At 54.6% G+C, this 12,480-nt stretch overlaps 1 protein-coding gene across 1 annotated transcript in view; it reads right to left on the bottom strand.

Moving 5' to 3' along the window:
* ITIH1 (inter-alpha-trypsin inhibitor heavy chain 1) overlaps positions 1 to 10,590 on the bottom strand; it is a 13,498-nt gene extending 2,908 nt beyond the window's left edge. Inside the window, exons 1-17 of the mRNA XM_006771842.2 lie at positions 10,438 to 10,590; positions 10,193 to 10,213; positions 9,715 to 9,881; positions 9,168 to 9,272; positions 8,626 to 8,788; positions 7,969 to 8,082; positions 6,540 to 6,665; positions 6,339 to 6,455; positions 5,274 to 5,442; positions 5,063 to 5,188; positions 3,923 to 4,104; positions 3,454 to 3,639; positions 2,300 to 2,439; positions 1,615 to 1,769; positions 1,208 to 1,530; positions 614 to 1,025; positions 395 to 508 (exon numbers count right to left, since the gene is read on the bottom strand). Coding sequence (XP_006771905.2) covers positions 395 to 508; positions 614 to 1,025; positions 1,208 to 1,530; positions 1,615 to 1,769; positions 2,300 to 2,439; positions 3,454 to 3,639; positions 3,923 to 4,104; positions 5,063 to 5,188; positions 5,274 to 5,442; positions 6,339 to 6,455; positions 6,540 to 6,665; positions 7,969 to 8,082; positions 8,626 to 8,788; positions 9,168 to 9,272; positions 9,715 to 9,881; positions 10,193 to 10,213; positions 10,438 to 10,536 — 2,719 coding nt within the window. The 5' untranslated portion in view covers positions 10,537 to 10,590. The remainder of the gene's footprint in view (positions 1 to 394; positions 509 to 613; positions 1,026 to 1,207; positions 1,531 to 1,614; positions 1,770 to 2,299; positions 2,440 to 3,453; positions 3,640 to 3,922; positions 4,105 to 5,062; positions 5,189 to 5,273; positions 5,443 to 6,338; positions 6,456 to 6,539; positions 6,666 to 7,968; positions 8,083 to 8,625; positions 8,789 to 9,167; positions 9,273 to 9,714; positions 9,882 to 10,192; positions 10,214 to 10,437) is intronic.
* Positions 10,591 to 12,480: the final 1,890 nt, after the last annotated feature.

Raw genomic sequence — 12,480 nt, 5'->3', positions numbered from 1 at the left:
GGGCGGGGGGGGCGGGGAGGAAGGCAGGTCAGGATGGCTACATCATTTGCAGGTCTCAGTACAAAATGAAAAGGGGGGTCTCCTTGTTTAAAAATTGTTAAGAATTTCAAGACAGCAACAGGGAACTAACTATTAAACCGAGCCTGGGGCCCTTCTACATGTGGAGTCCTGAGCACTCGCACGGGTCACCCACACATGAAGCAGGCCCGGTGTATAGGGCCCAAGAAGGTGGGTGGGGTTAGAAAAAGGCAAGTTGAGGCCAAGCGACAGACAGATGCACAGGATGTAGGAAGTGGAGGCCGCAGCCATCGTCCGGTCCGTGGCTGAAGGTCGAGGGCAGAGGAGCCCAGGCCCTGCCCTGCCCTTCCTGGCAGAGGCTGTGATGTCACCGTACCTGTGTTGGGGTCCTGCACCAGATTCAGGACCACGCCAGGCTCTTCGTTGATGTTGAAGCACAGTGCGTCCTCTTTCTGGGGCACGTGGATGATGAAGTGGGGGTCACTGTCCACTGGGAACAGCATGGAGTCCATTAGATTGGTCAATGGACAGATGGTGCCGGCGGGGCCAGGGTTCAATCAGGCAGGGTGTCCCTCGGATCCTCCCAAGGACTCACCAGTTGTGATTGGCCCCACCGGGACACTGGAGCCAGTCGGCTGCTGCGAGGCCGGCAGTACGAACGCTGACCAGCAAGAGCAAAGGGCATTTAGAAGGAAGGCTGCTGGGCTTCCCTGGAGCTGCTGGCTCCTTTTCTGAGGCCCCTCCCACCCCTGAGGCCACCGGAGTAGGAGTGGACACAGAGCCCGGAATGCCTCTCTGGAGGTAGGAAGAGAAATTTGGCCCAGGGCAGTGGGCCAACCTGTTCTGTCTCCTTCCATGGGGACCTGGTGGGGCTGGTGGCAAAAGGGCGGGGGAGGCCAGGTCCTGGTCAGGGCACTGTGTGAGGATTCGCAGGGAGAGGCAGTGAGGGGAGCTGGAGCAGAGGAAGGAAGCCCTGGGCTGGGTTTCCTCACCAGGAAACACCTAGGCTTTGCTCAGGACTGAAGGCACAGCTGAGGGACAGTAACGGGAGAGAGGTAGAGATGTGTGCCATTGTGATGGCTGCCACTTACTCCTTTTCGGTCCCAGCATCTCTGTGGAGGACAACGACAGTGTCAGCTTTGCCAACCTCCCCTCCCAACTCCCCACCCCCAAAGGCATGTGCACCTTATTCTCCAAGTGCACCCTGGGCCCAAAGGCCCATCTGGCCTGGGCCGGCCCTCCTCCTGGGGTCCCAGCCCTCCACATACATGCGCTCACACGAGGCCCCAAAGGAGGCCAGTGCGGGTTCAGGCTGTGCCAGGAGGCGGCAACTAGTGTGTGGCGAAGTGGGCAAGGGCGTCTTGGGGAAGAAGAGACCACGAAGGGCTGGAGGCAGGGCGATGGGGGTGGGAGCTGCCTGCCTGAGCCCTGGAGCACATGCCACTTGCCCAGCCACTGGAAACCCCTTGAGAAAACCAACGTGATTTAAAAACTCACCCAAGGGAGGAGAACCTGGGAGGGAGAGAAGGGGAGGAGAATTAAAGCCCTCAGAAGCCTCCCCAAGGCCCACAGCCTCCCCCACTGCAGAGCTCATACCCACTGTTGACTTGTCAATGACGGGCTCCAGGCCATCCTCATCCACCAAACCCCTCATGGTCATGGAGGTCAGCGGGGTTACAAATTGATAGGCTAGCGACATCTGCAGGGCCTTGGCCATCAGTTTGGCCTTCTCCGGCCCCTCCAACTTCATCCTGTGGGACAGACGCCTGCTTCAAACCTCGCAGCTTGGACGACAATGGACTTGCACTCCCTAATCCTTTCACTCATTTGCTCACTCACTCATTCACCAAACATGAATTGAGCACCTACAGCGTCCTTGGTCAGTGGCTATCATCATGGACCTCATGACTTAAAGACCTCCCACACAGAAAGCTTGGAGATGGGGCAGGGTTCGGGGAAGTGCCTCAGAAATACTCCGAGGATTGAATAGCTGTGAGATTCTGGGCAAGTGGTCTCACCTCTTTGAGCCTCAGTTTGCTCATCTGGGAAATGGGGATGATGAGGACATTCACCTGCACTTTGTGAGGATTAAGTGGGTTTGCCTGGACATGGTAAAGGGTAGCCTCCCCCACAGTAGCTCGGCTGTGGCCCCAGTATGCCCTGCCCCCACTATTGACTGACTGGTTGATATTAACTCAGTGAGCATAGCAGGACAGTAAATCTGAGGGTGAGGGGTACTCTGGGGCGGACGGTGCCTGCTGGGCAGCTGCAGGGGTCATACCGCTTGGCCAGCAGCTCCTGGACGGTGAGGTAGGCCCAGAGGCGTTCCACGTGGTTCTCCAGCATGTGGCCCCGCTCTTGGAGCAGCTTCTTCATCTCTTCCTCGTCCACCAGGCAGGTGGTCTTGAATTCTCGGCCATCCTGATGGTTGTGATGGGGAGACAGTCTGTGAGCTCTGAGGAGCACAACCACTGGCTGGTGCTTGAGACTCCAAGGGGCCCCACTCTAGTCTGATCTCAGCAACTTCCTTCTAGGCAGCCCCCTTTCTTAAGCCTGTTCTCCTCATCCCCCTCCATCCATTCTTTCCACAAAAGCTTACTGAGCATTCTCTGCAAACCAAGTTGTCCTCGGCCCTGGGCATCCCAGGGCAGGAGAACCAGGCCCTGACCTCATGGAATGACTGTCTTTCAAGGCTGCTTCCACCATGTGGCTGTTTCCATCAGGCCGTGCTCCTCCAAACACCTGCCTTGCTGCTGGTGGGCTGCACCGTTCAAGCTGCCACATACATAGATGTGCCTTCTCTCCCCAGCTACAGCAATGGGGCAACGCTTCCTAAAGGCGTCCCAGGCACCAGGCGCTGTGTAAGCATATTAAGCGGATTATCCCACTTCCTCCACACAGCTCTCCAGGTAGTGTTACCCCCATGGTACAGAAAGGAATGGAGACCAGAGAGCTGGATCCATTTGCTCAAGGTCACCAAGCTGCTCAGGGTGGAGTCAGGGTCCAGATCAGCTCTCCTCACTCAAAGCCTGAGTCCTGCACCCTCAACCACACTGAGGGCAGGGTCCGGGTCTCACACATCCTGACGCACAACGTGCACAAGAACACACGCTCTGCAACATGGCATGAAGCCGGGTGCATAGTAGGTGTTCAGGAAATGCTGTTCAAGTGAGAAGGAAGAGGCTGGCCTCTTGCTCTCTCGTGCCTTGCGGAGAATGGTGTGAGGAGTAACAGGAGGTCCATTTTGAGCCAAGGGACTACAACTAATCAAGGCCGTGTTGGCCTCATACCGTCCTGTCCCCAGGACACCTTCATGGAGGAATGTTCAGGCCTCGGGGGAGGGGAGGGTTGCATGATGCAGGAGTGGGGAACAGCGTGGGTTTGCAGCCTCTGGGTACTGCCGGGCCTCTCCACCCTCCATGGCCCACTGTTTACCGCATGGGCCCGCACATCCGCCTTGAAGCTGCTCAGCTTCTGGTCAGCGATGCGCCCAGCCACCACGATCTCTGAACCTTCGTAGTACTGTTTATGGCTGTGCTGGGTCAGCTCTGAGACAGTGTCCTTGGGGTATTGCAACTCCACATCCACCAGCAAGGGGGTGGCTACCTGGTTGTAGAAACCCTGCAGGGATGGGAAGTGCAGCTTCAGAACTGATGGATTACCCTGGGCACCCAATGGGAAACACACTGACCAAGTGGGGTGTTGGGATCCACACTTTATAGAAGGAATCATAGGTTCAGAAGGGTTATGTAACTGGCTTGAGGCACACAGCTAATTTGAATCCATGCCAAAGCTTTATCTGCTCCTCTAAGCTGATAGGCAAATGACTACCAAGGCGGGGCTCCCCATGGGCTGCCACTGGTGGTGCATTGGGGACGGGGACCAGGTGGGGGAAGGAGGAGACCTGCAGCTGCTGGGTGGCGTCATGGTCCTCATAGATCCTCTGGGCCCGTCCATTGTTCTCCATGGACATGACCTCCAGGAAGCTGAAGTCCACATTGTGGCCAAAGCCCAAGTTGTAGAGCGGGAACTTGCCCCCAATGGCGCTGCGGACATTCTTGAGGATTTGGGTACGGTCGGTCTCTCCTGCAGCCACACACAAACACACACACACACACACACACAGGCAGTGACTGGACACCAGCTCACAGGCACGTGGAGCACCAGGGAATTGGAGGCACACCCCCTGAGGCCCAAGCTTCCCATCTTAGGGGTCTCCAGTTCCCACAAGCATCTCAAGGCAGCGCCTCTGCTGGCTAACTGTGGAACTGCAACAACTGCTAACAGCTCCTTGCCCCTCTGCGAGCATCTATCACAAGCAGATCGGATTCTACTCTAAACCTCCTGTGCTCCTTGCTGTGGCCTGTGAAGCTCTGCTGACCTTTCCACCCTGGTTTCACCTATTTTGCATTTGCCTGCAGCTCCTGGGCAGACCCCGCCAGTGCACACATCTTTTTTTTTTCTTCCTTTTTTGCTTAAGCTGCCCCCTCTGCCAGGGATCCCTTCCTGCTTCTCCTTAACTCCCTCCAGACTGAGCTCAGCGGTCACCTCTCCAGGACTCTTTCTGGGACCTTTTCTGGGCCAAGTGCCCCTCGTCTGTGGTCCCACAGCCTCCTGGCATCCTGTTCTTTCAGGACCCTCGACAGAGCTTCTGTTCCTGGGTCTGCCTCCCCCAAGGACATCAAGGAGAGAGATCCTCAAGGACAGAGACATGTCTGTTCCCTTGTCCTGTGCTTGGCATACAGTTGGTGCTGAATATATAGCTCATTAAATTCACCCTAGGAATCCTGCCCCTCCTCCTGGGCCCTGTGCAATGCTGTGTCGTGCAGGAACTCCCCCAATCTCCCAGCTGAGGACAGAAGTGTGCCTTGGAGCTCCTGCAGACTTTATGGTCTGAACTCTGTTTTTAGATCAGCATTTGCCTTTGCCCTGAGCCTCTCTTTCCCGCCACAATATCCCCAGTGCTTGGGTTTCCAAGTGAAGCTTGAATGCCTTCAGTAATGAAGAGAGCAGTACCGCCCAAGGCCGCCCTCCAGGTGCTTACCCTCTGTGGGCTCGCCATCTGTCAACATGATAAGAATTGGGGCATGGTTGCTGAGTTCTGGGTTGCTTCTCTGACCTTTGTTCAAGATGTCAATTCCCAGGAGCAAACCTCCATTCAGGTTTGTGGCTGCAAAGGAGAGAAAGACCAGTATATGCTCTCATTCCTAGGGCACAGACACAACACCAAGGTGGCCCGAAACACCTGCCCTTACCCCCGGCCAGGGAGAAGCTCCGCACGAAGTCCTGAGCTGCTTGCAGATTGGCAGCGGATGCTGGCACCAGTGAGCCCCTCCACGACTGCACTTGAGACCCAAAGAGGACCAAGTCGAAGTAGTCCTCTGGCCGTACGTCCTCCAGGATTTTAAGGAGTGCTTCCTTTGTCTGCAAGGACAGGACCGTCAGTGGAGGGACAGAGCCCCAGGATAGTGGCTTCTGTCAGCCCCAGATTGGCATTTCAGAGTTTCCCCAGGGCAGAGGTACGTGGTGGACAAGTAGGAGGGGGTGGCCAGGTGGTGCCAGGAGAAGAGCATCCTGTAGGGCTCTGGGGCTGGTGACGGGGAGGGAAAAGGCAAAGGTACCCAGTGTGGGGAGAAGAAATAATTGGAGTTCGAGGGCCGTGGGATTCAGAAAGAGGACCCCAGGGGGGCTGAGTTGCTAAAACTGCTTGTTATAGAGTATCGTCTCAATATGCCAAGGTTGCGGGTTCGATCTCTGATCAGGGCGCATAGAAGAAGCAGCCAATGAATGCATAAATAAGTGGAACAACAAATCCATGTTTCTCTCTGTCTGTCTCTGTCTCTGTCTGTCTGACTCTTACTTTCTCTCTCCCTTCCTCCCTCTCTGTCTAAAAATCAATACAAAAAAACAAAAACAAAAAAACAACCACCCACAAAACAACTCTGCTTGTCCAGCTGTGGTTCCGCTGAGCCATGGACGAGGCACCTAAGAGCACTGTGAGCCACCTGTTGCAAGATGCCTCCCCAGGAACCCCCATATTCATCCCCAGTTTCATCTTCCAAGCACTCCCTCATCAATATCCATGACCCCATGGGCACTGTTATCATTGCCATTTTGCCACCGAGAAGTGAATGCACTTGCCCAGAGTTGCACTGGGAGGGAGCAGGTGATTCCAGAACCCCTAACCACTGGAGTTTCCCTTTAAGTCACCCTGCCTCTGAGCAGAAATCCCACACCCAGACTCTGGCAGCAAAACGAGTGTGGTGTGGTGATAAGACTGAAGAAGCTTCTATTGGGTGAGTTGTAAAGGCACCATTTACCTGCTTCACTTTCTGGCCTTCCATGGAGTTGCTGATGTCAATCACAAAAACCAGGTTCTTGTTCAGGTTCGTCAAGTTTTGGGGGGCAAAGAAGTGGGCAAAGTAGTTATTGGCGACCTGAAACACAAAGGAATGAGCGAGGCCTCTGCACAAGCACCTCTGCCCACCCTCTGAGTCGTGGGCCAGAAGCTTTGGGCTCACCAGGAGGTCGCAGATCTTGTCTCGATTGACATCATAGGTCACCTTGAACTCCCCATCCAGCAAGGTAGTGGAGCATGTGGGGCAGGACTGCTGCTGGCCCACGGTGGGGCGGAACAGCACTTGACCCTGGAACCATCAAGGGTGTTAGGCATTACTGGTTTGTGCAGTTGCAAATAGGATGTTTGCAAATACAACAACATAAAGTGTGTGTGTGTGTGTGTTGGGGGGCGGGGGTGCATGGGCATAGAAATGCGTCAGGTGGGGCCCTCACCCAGCTGCTGAGAGTAGCACTTGTAGGTAGTAAGAAAGAAAGCCTGTTCCTTCGCTTAGATGCTTCTGAATCATTGGCATTTTCTTCAATAAGCATTTAGGGTACAAGTAAAAACAAAATGACAGCAGTATGAGAGGCTGAGAACATCAGTCCATTCAAACTGTGGAGTTTTAGAAAAGCGAGGCTGCAGCACTGTGCTGGGAAAGAGAAGCACCTGGACAGCAAGGAGCAGAAGCTAGAAGGAAGGGCCCAGAGTGGGAGCTGGGGTCTGGACTGGCTTGGTCTTGGTGCTCAGGAAAATGGGGGATGGTTTTTACTCATTTCTCTTCTATATTTCTGTACTTTCCACATTTTATTTAAGGCTTTTTAATTTTTTTTCTTTGTTATAAAAATAAGATATGCTCATTTAAAAAAAAAAAACTTGACAAGAATTGATAGTAAGACAAAGAGCCACCCCTTTGGTCCCCTGCTAAAAGCAGGCATGTTTGCTAACACTCTGGGGTGTCATGTTTTGTTTAAAAGGACCCCCCCCCCGAAAAAAACTGTAACAAGCATTTATTTTAAATGATGTCTGAGTCGCTACTAACACTAGATAATGACTAAAGGGTTTGCTCCTGGCTCCAGTTGAGGGCACTAGCTAGGTATCACCCACCATATGCCATACTCCTCCAGGACTGGGGAGGGGCAGGCAGGGGGCTCTGGGATTCCTGCAAGTGGGTGGTGAGTGACAAGCGGCAAGTGGCTGAGTAGGCCAAAGGCCTGTCTGAACTTAACTATGTTTCCACGAACACTGGAACAAGGAATCCTAACCTCAACAGCATCTGACATTTGCTCATGTGCCCTGAATGCTTTCCTATGGGTGTGAGGCAAGCAAAGAGGAAACTGAGGCTCAAGAAAGCCAGCAACTCACCCCAGACCATACAACCACTGTGGGTGCCTTCCCCAGCCTCAGCATGCAGGCTTTTGCTAAGTTGCTGTGAGAATCAGGAGTGCCAAGTTCCCCTGGGATACCAACCAGAAGACACCTGCCTCTCTCACCCCCAGGGAAGCCTGAAGACCTTGCCTGGTTACCAGGCCAAGCTTGGACCCTCCATGAGGAGTTGGGCCAGGTGGAGAATTCCCAGAGGGCCTGCCACCACCCCCAGCCGTGCCACATACCTTTTTGCCTGAGAAGGACTTCTTGATGAGTTGAGCTGCCAGTTCCTTGGGGAGGAAGGAGGTCTGGACATCCAGCTTGCGGATCCCCTGGGGCTCAAAGATGTCCACGTCGATCTGCATCATTGAAGCAATTCCTGCACCAAGGCTCCCATTTGGGCCATCATCCAGTCTCAGCCAAGAGCCAGCATGTGCCCTGGCCACCTACTGTGTGCAGCGCCCACCTCGCCCCAAGCAAAGGGCCTGGTAGGCTCTCCAAAAATATTGGCCAAATGATGGTGTGCTTACCTGCACCCCTCAACTCGGCCACCATTGAGGTGCCAGAGACAACCACAGTCCCTCATGCTGCCCAGGACTTTCTGTTTATAAACTACCTGGACGTTTATTATCTCCTGTGATCCTTGTGGAAGTCCTGGGACAAACAGGAATCCCCATTTAACAGATGAGAAAGCTGAGGCTCAGAGTGGAGGAGGCTGAAAGGTTCAGGAAGCTCCCTGCCCATCAGAGCTCACCCTGAGGAGTTAGTCCCCTGGCTTGTGTGCTCAGGTCTGGGGTGGCACACGATGAGTGCCGAGCCAATGCTAGAGCCACAGTGGGGGAGAGGCAGGAGCCCTGCTCCTGAGACCATCCCCCTGGGCCTGGCGGTCCCCTGCAATCTACCTCAAAATGATGCACCAGCTGCTTGGGCTTGACTTTGATGTCAATGTCGTACTGCATGAGCTTCCGCTTCAGCACGTCCTCGTAGGTCAACCGGAACATGGACTTAGTGCGGGGACCGATGGTGAGGTGGATGGTGAACTGCTCCATCGTTCTTCCCGAGGCCCTGGGTGTGCCACCAGAGGCAACCACACAGACAAATGGTAAGTGACATGTGGTTCTCGTCACCTAAAGCACGGGCCTCAGAATCAAGTTCTCTTATTCTAGTGCTGCTCCGGGCATCCTTGGACCTCGCCCTTGTCTTAGCTGGCTGGCCAGAGTCAGGGCCCAAGGACAGGGTCCACTTCTCCTGCAGGCTGGTCTAGGGGCCGGGCAGGTCAGCACCAGCCTTGCCCAGTGCACCTGTGCTGGCATTTGGGTTTGGGCAGGGTGCTCACCTCCCATCAGCCTGGGGCTGCTCTGCACCCAAGGCCACCTTGCAGCCCTCAGGTCTATCCGAGGGGAAGGCCGCCTCAAACACTGGGCCAGCAGGGCTCAGAACTCACCTGACAAGGCCGGCATTCTCTCCTGAGACGGCCGCTTTCCGGTACTGCTTCCACGCAATTGCTTTTTCCTTTATGTCCCCGATGAATGCTTTCCCGTTTGCTGTGCTGCCGGGAGGAGGAAGCCCTCAGGGGAGCGGCCCTTCCCTGACACACGTATTGGAGGTACTTTCAGCCCAGACCCCAGGAAGCCCTGTCCAAGTGAGCACTCATGGGGGGAGGGGATGCATGTCCTGCGGGCCTCCCTCTGCCCGAGGAGTGGCTTGGAGGCCCCTTGGCAGTGAGGTGGGCAGCGACAGCCAGAGCCCAGAAAGCAGCTTTTGCTCTTCGGGCCCTAGGCTTGAAACACAGTCAGAGGCCCGTTTGCTGTCCACCATGGGAGCCCAGAACAGACCTACTAAAGGACTGTTCTCCCTTCTGAGCTGGAACTGGCCTGCGGCCCTTTGGGAAATGAGGAAATAGTACACTGTCTGGCCACTTTGAGCCATGGTCTTAGGCTGGGCCCAATGAATGGACAGTTCTGGGTGGGGGAGTCAGGCAGGGCACGCACATGGCAAAGTCACTGATGAAGGCCGTCTTGGGGATCTCCACACTGAAAGCCACTTCCTTTGGTTGGTCGGCGCTGTTGACCACTTGGCTGGTGATGACATAGTGGGCGAAGCGAGAGGTGACTTTGCAGTTGACTTTCAAACTCTGGATGACCACGCCGTCGACAGCCTAAAGTGAGACGTGAGGGCACTGTGGCCTGGGATGGGGGCCTCTGAGCCAATGAGAGACCTTGTGTTGTATTGGGGTCAGCACCCAGTTCTGACTGACACAAGGTGCCTGAAGAACAAACCAGACCTCCCAGGGAGACCCATCTGTTCTCTCTGCCTCCGAGCGAGCAGCTGGGGATGAGGTGGGATGGGGAGTCGAGACAGGAGTCCCTCGACCCAGAGCACTAACATAGGGGCACCCCCCCTGGGGACGGGGAAATCGCGGCTGGAATAGTGGCCCCACCACAGACTCCTTTGCGGAGACTCACTCACTGTGTCCACAGCCTGTCGCTTCTGTAAAACAAACCGGGGTCAGTGTGAGCGTGCATGCTCAGGCTTTTAAAGGTATGGGCATGGGACACAGCCGGAACCCTCTGCTCCTTGGCCTCACTCTCCAGTCAGAGGTGGTCAAGGTGGGAGGGGAAGCTCCAGTCCCTGGGGTGAGGGTCTTGTGTCCCCCTCCCAGGCCCCAGCCAGACCCAGCTGCCTGTTTCTGCCCCGAGGGTTTACCCACATACCTCGCTGCTTTTGGGCCTTTGGGGTGAAGCCTGAGCGGGCAGGGCCTGCAGGGTGAGGAGGGACATCAGGGACACACACAGCAGCACCCGCAGCCCCATGGCGCCAACCCTGTTCGCAAGGCTCCCGCTGCCTTGTCGCTTCACTCAGACCATCAGTCAATAAAGTGCTAGATAAACATGGATTAAACATTAGACAGGATGAAGACAAATATTACAGTTGGGGTGGGGGGTGGTTAAAAACTCACAGCGAAAGCTTTCTCCCTGCGGGGGTTCTAAGCTGCGTAAACTGGCCAGACTCAGAGCTGGATAGAACTGCACCCAGACAAGGTGAACTGGGGAGACCCCAGCTGCTTGTCTAACTCTGGGTCTGGCACAGGGCAACCCTGGTGACACGGTGACATGTGTCAGGAAGCCACAGCTAAAAGTGGATTTCTAAACTTCATTAAGTGTTACTTTCAAAATTCTTTAAGTATCAATAAACTTTTCAGTAAGTCCCACTTTGGCCAGGGAGGCCTGTGGCTTACAAAGAGTCTGCTCATGCCCGTCTCTCACGCCAGTTCTACCCGGAGGCACGCTCTGAGTCTGGTCAGGAGTTTACCCTAGCAGCTCTCCCAGAGGCGGCCTAGGCGTCTTAGGGATGGGTAATGGGTGACCGACCCATCCTTTAGGACAGTTGCCTCATCTCTCTGGACCTTCTTGCCCAGAGTTGGAAAGAAGAACAAAAGTAGCCCAGCATTCTCCCACAATGAGTGCCCCTTTTCCTAATGAAGGGCTGGTTATGGGTCATGCATTGCTCCAATCCCTTCATTGTCTAATGTAGCCTCCTGGTATACCTCTGAGCCTGTGAAAGACTTCCGTGTTGCACTGGGGCTCAGCACCGAGCTCTGATGCAAGGGGCCAACAAGTGACAGAGCAGGTATCCAAACCCAGATCTTTCCGTCTCCGAAGCCCAAGCCTATCATGTAATGGCAGGAAGGCCCTCTGCATTATCAGGAAGAAGGGAGAAGCAGAGTCAAAGGCCCTCCTTTTACCTGCATTTTCTTAATTTTTATGCCCAAACCCTCGTGGTCTCCTACAAGCCACCGCACACTGGACAGACATGGCCCCGGGTCAACCCACTCCAGGGCCCTGGGTGAAATGTACTGGCTGCTGTGACCCCGATGTGGTGAGGGGACCCAAGGGCCTCTTTGATCTCTATTTGCTTGTCCTGGACTTTGTCTCACAAAGCAGCTTCTGGGAAAGGTTTATTGTCCCCAGGCCGTAATGACCTTTTGGCCTGTTTTCTGGCCTCTGTAAAAGCTGAGCTGGATCAACATTAAAATGTACCCTTGAAGTTTTCCTACACTAGTATGGATCGCCTTGTGGTAGGTTGGGCACAGTGCCAAGCACTAGGGCACCACAGTGATGAAACTTGAGTGCCTTGCTGTGTTCTGTGAGCTGATGCTTGGGAAAAGGAACTGATGCAAATCAAAGGAGGCCCAGTGAGTCAAAGGAGTGGTCAGAAGCTAAAGAGGAGCATGAAAGAGCAATAGAAATCTAGACGGGGTGGAGCTCATCCCCACAGGGCTTAGATCAGTGGTTCTCAACCGTCCTAATGCCGGACCCTTTAATACAGTTCCTCATGTTGTGGTGTCCCCCAACTTCATGGTTACAAATTGAACATAATTAAAGCATCGTGATTAATCACAAAAACAATATATGTAATTATATATGTGTTTTCCGATGGTCTTAGGCGACCCCTGTGAAAGGGTCATTCGACCCCCAGGTTGAGAACCGCTGGTAGAGTCTGTCACTACCACCCACTCCCATTAGAATGTGAGCTCCAGGAGGGCAGGGAATTTGTCAGCCTGGCAGATGGTAGACGGGCAATAATTACTTCTAAAATGAATGATCAACATGCGCAAAGCGCTTAGAACAAATGCTCAACAAGCAGGCAGCTCCCATGACCGGATTCTGGCCGGCAACCCGGGAGTTCGCGGCGGTGGAACTGAGAGTGCGCACAGGCCCGGCGGAGACGCTCTGGCCGCCCGGCGCCTCGGCTCT

The sequence above is a fragment of the Myotis davidii genome, unplaced genomic scaffold, assembly GCF_000327345.1.
Source record: "Myotis davidii unplaced genomic scaffold, ASM32734v1 scaffold725, whole genome shotgun sequence".
Classification (NCBI taxonomy): domain Eukaryota; kingdom Metazoa; phylum Chordata; class Mammalia; order Chiroptera; family Vespertilionidae; genus Myotis; species Myotis davidii.
This window is presented reverse-complemented; position numbering and strand designations above follow the sequence as displayed.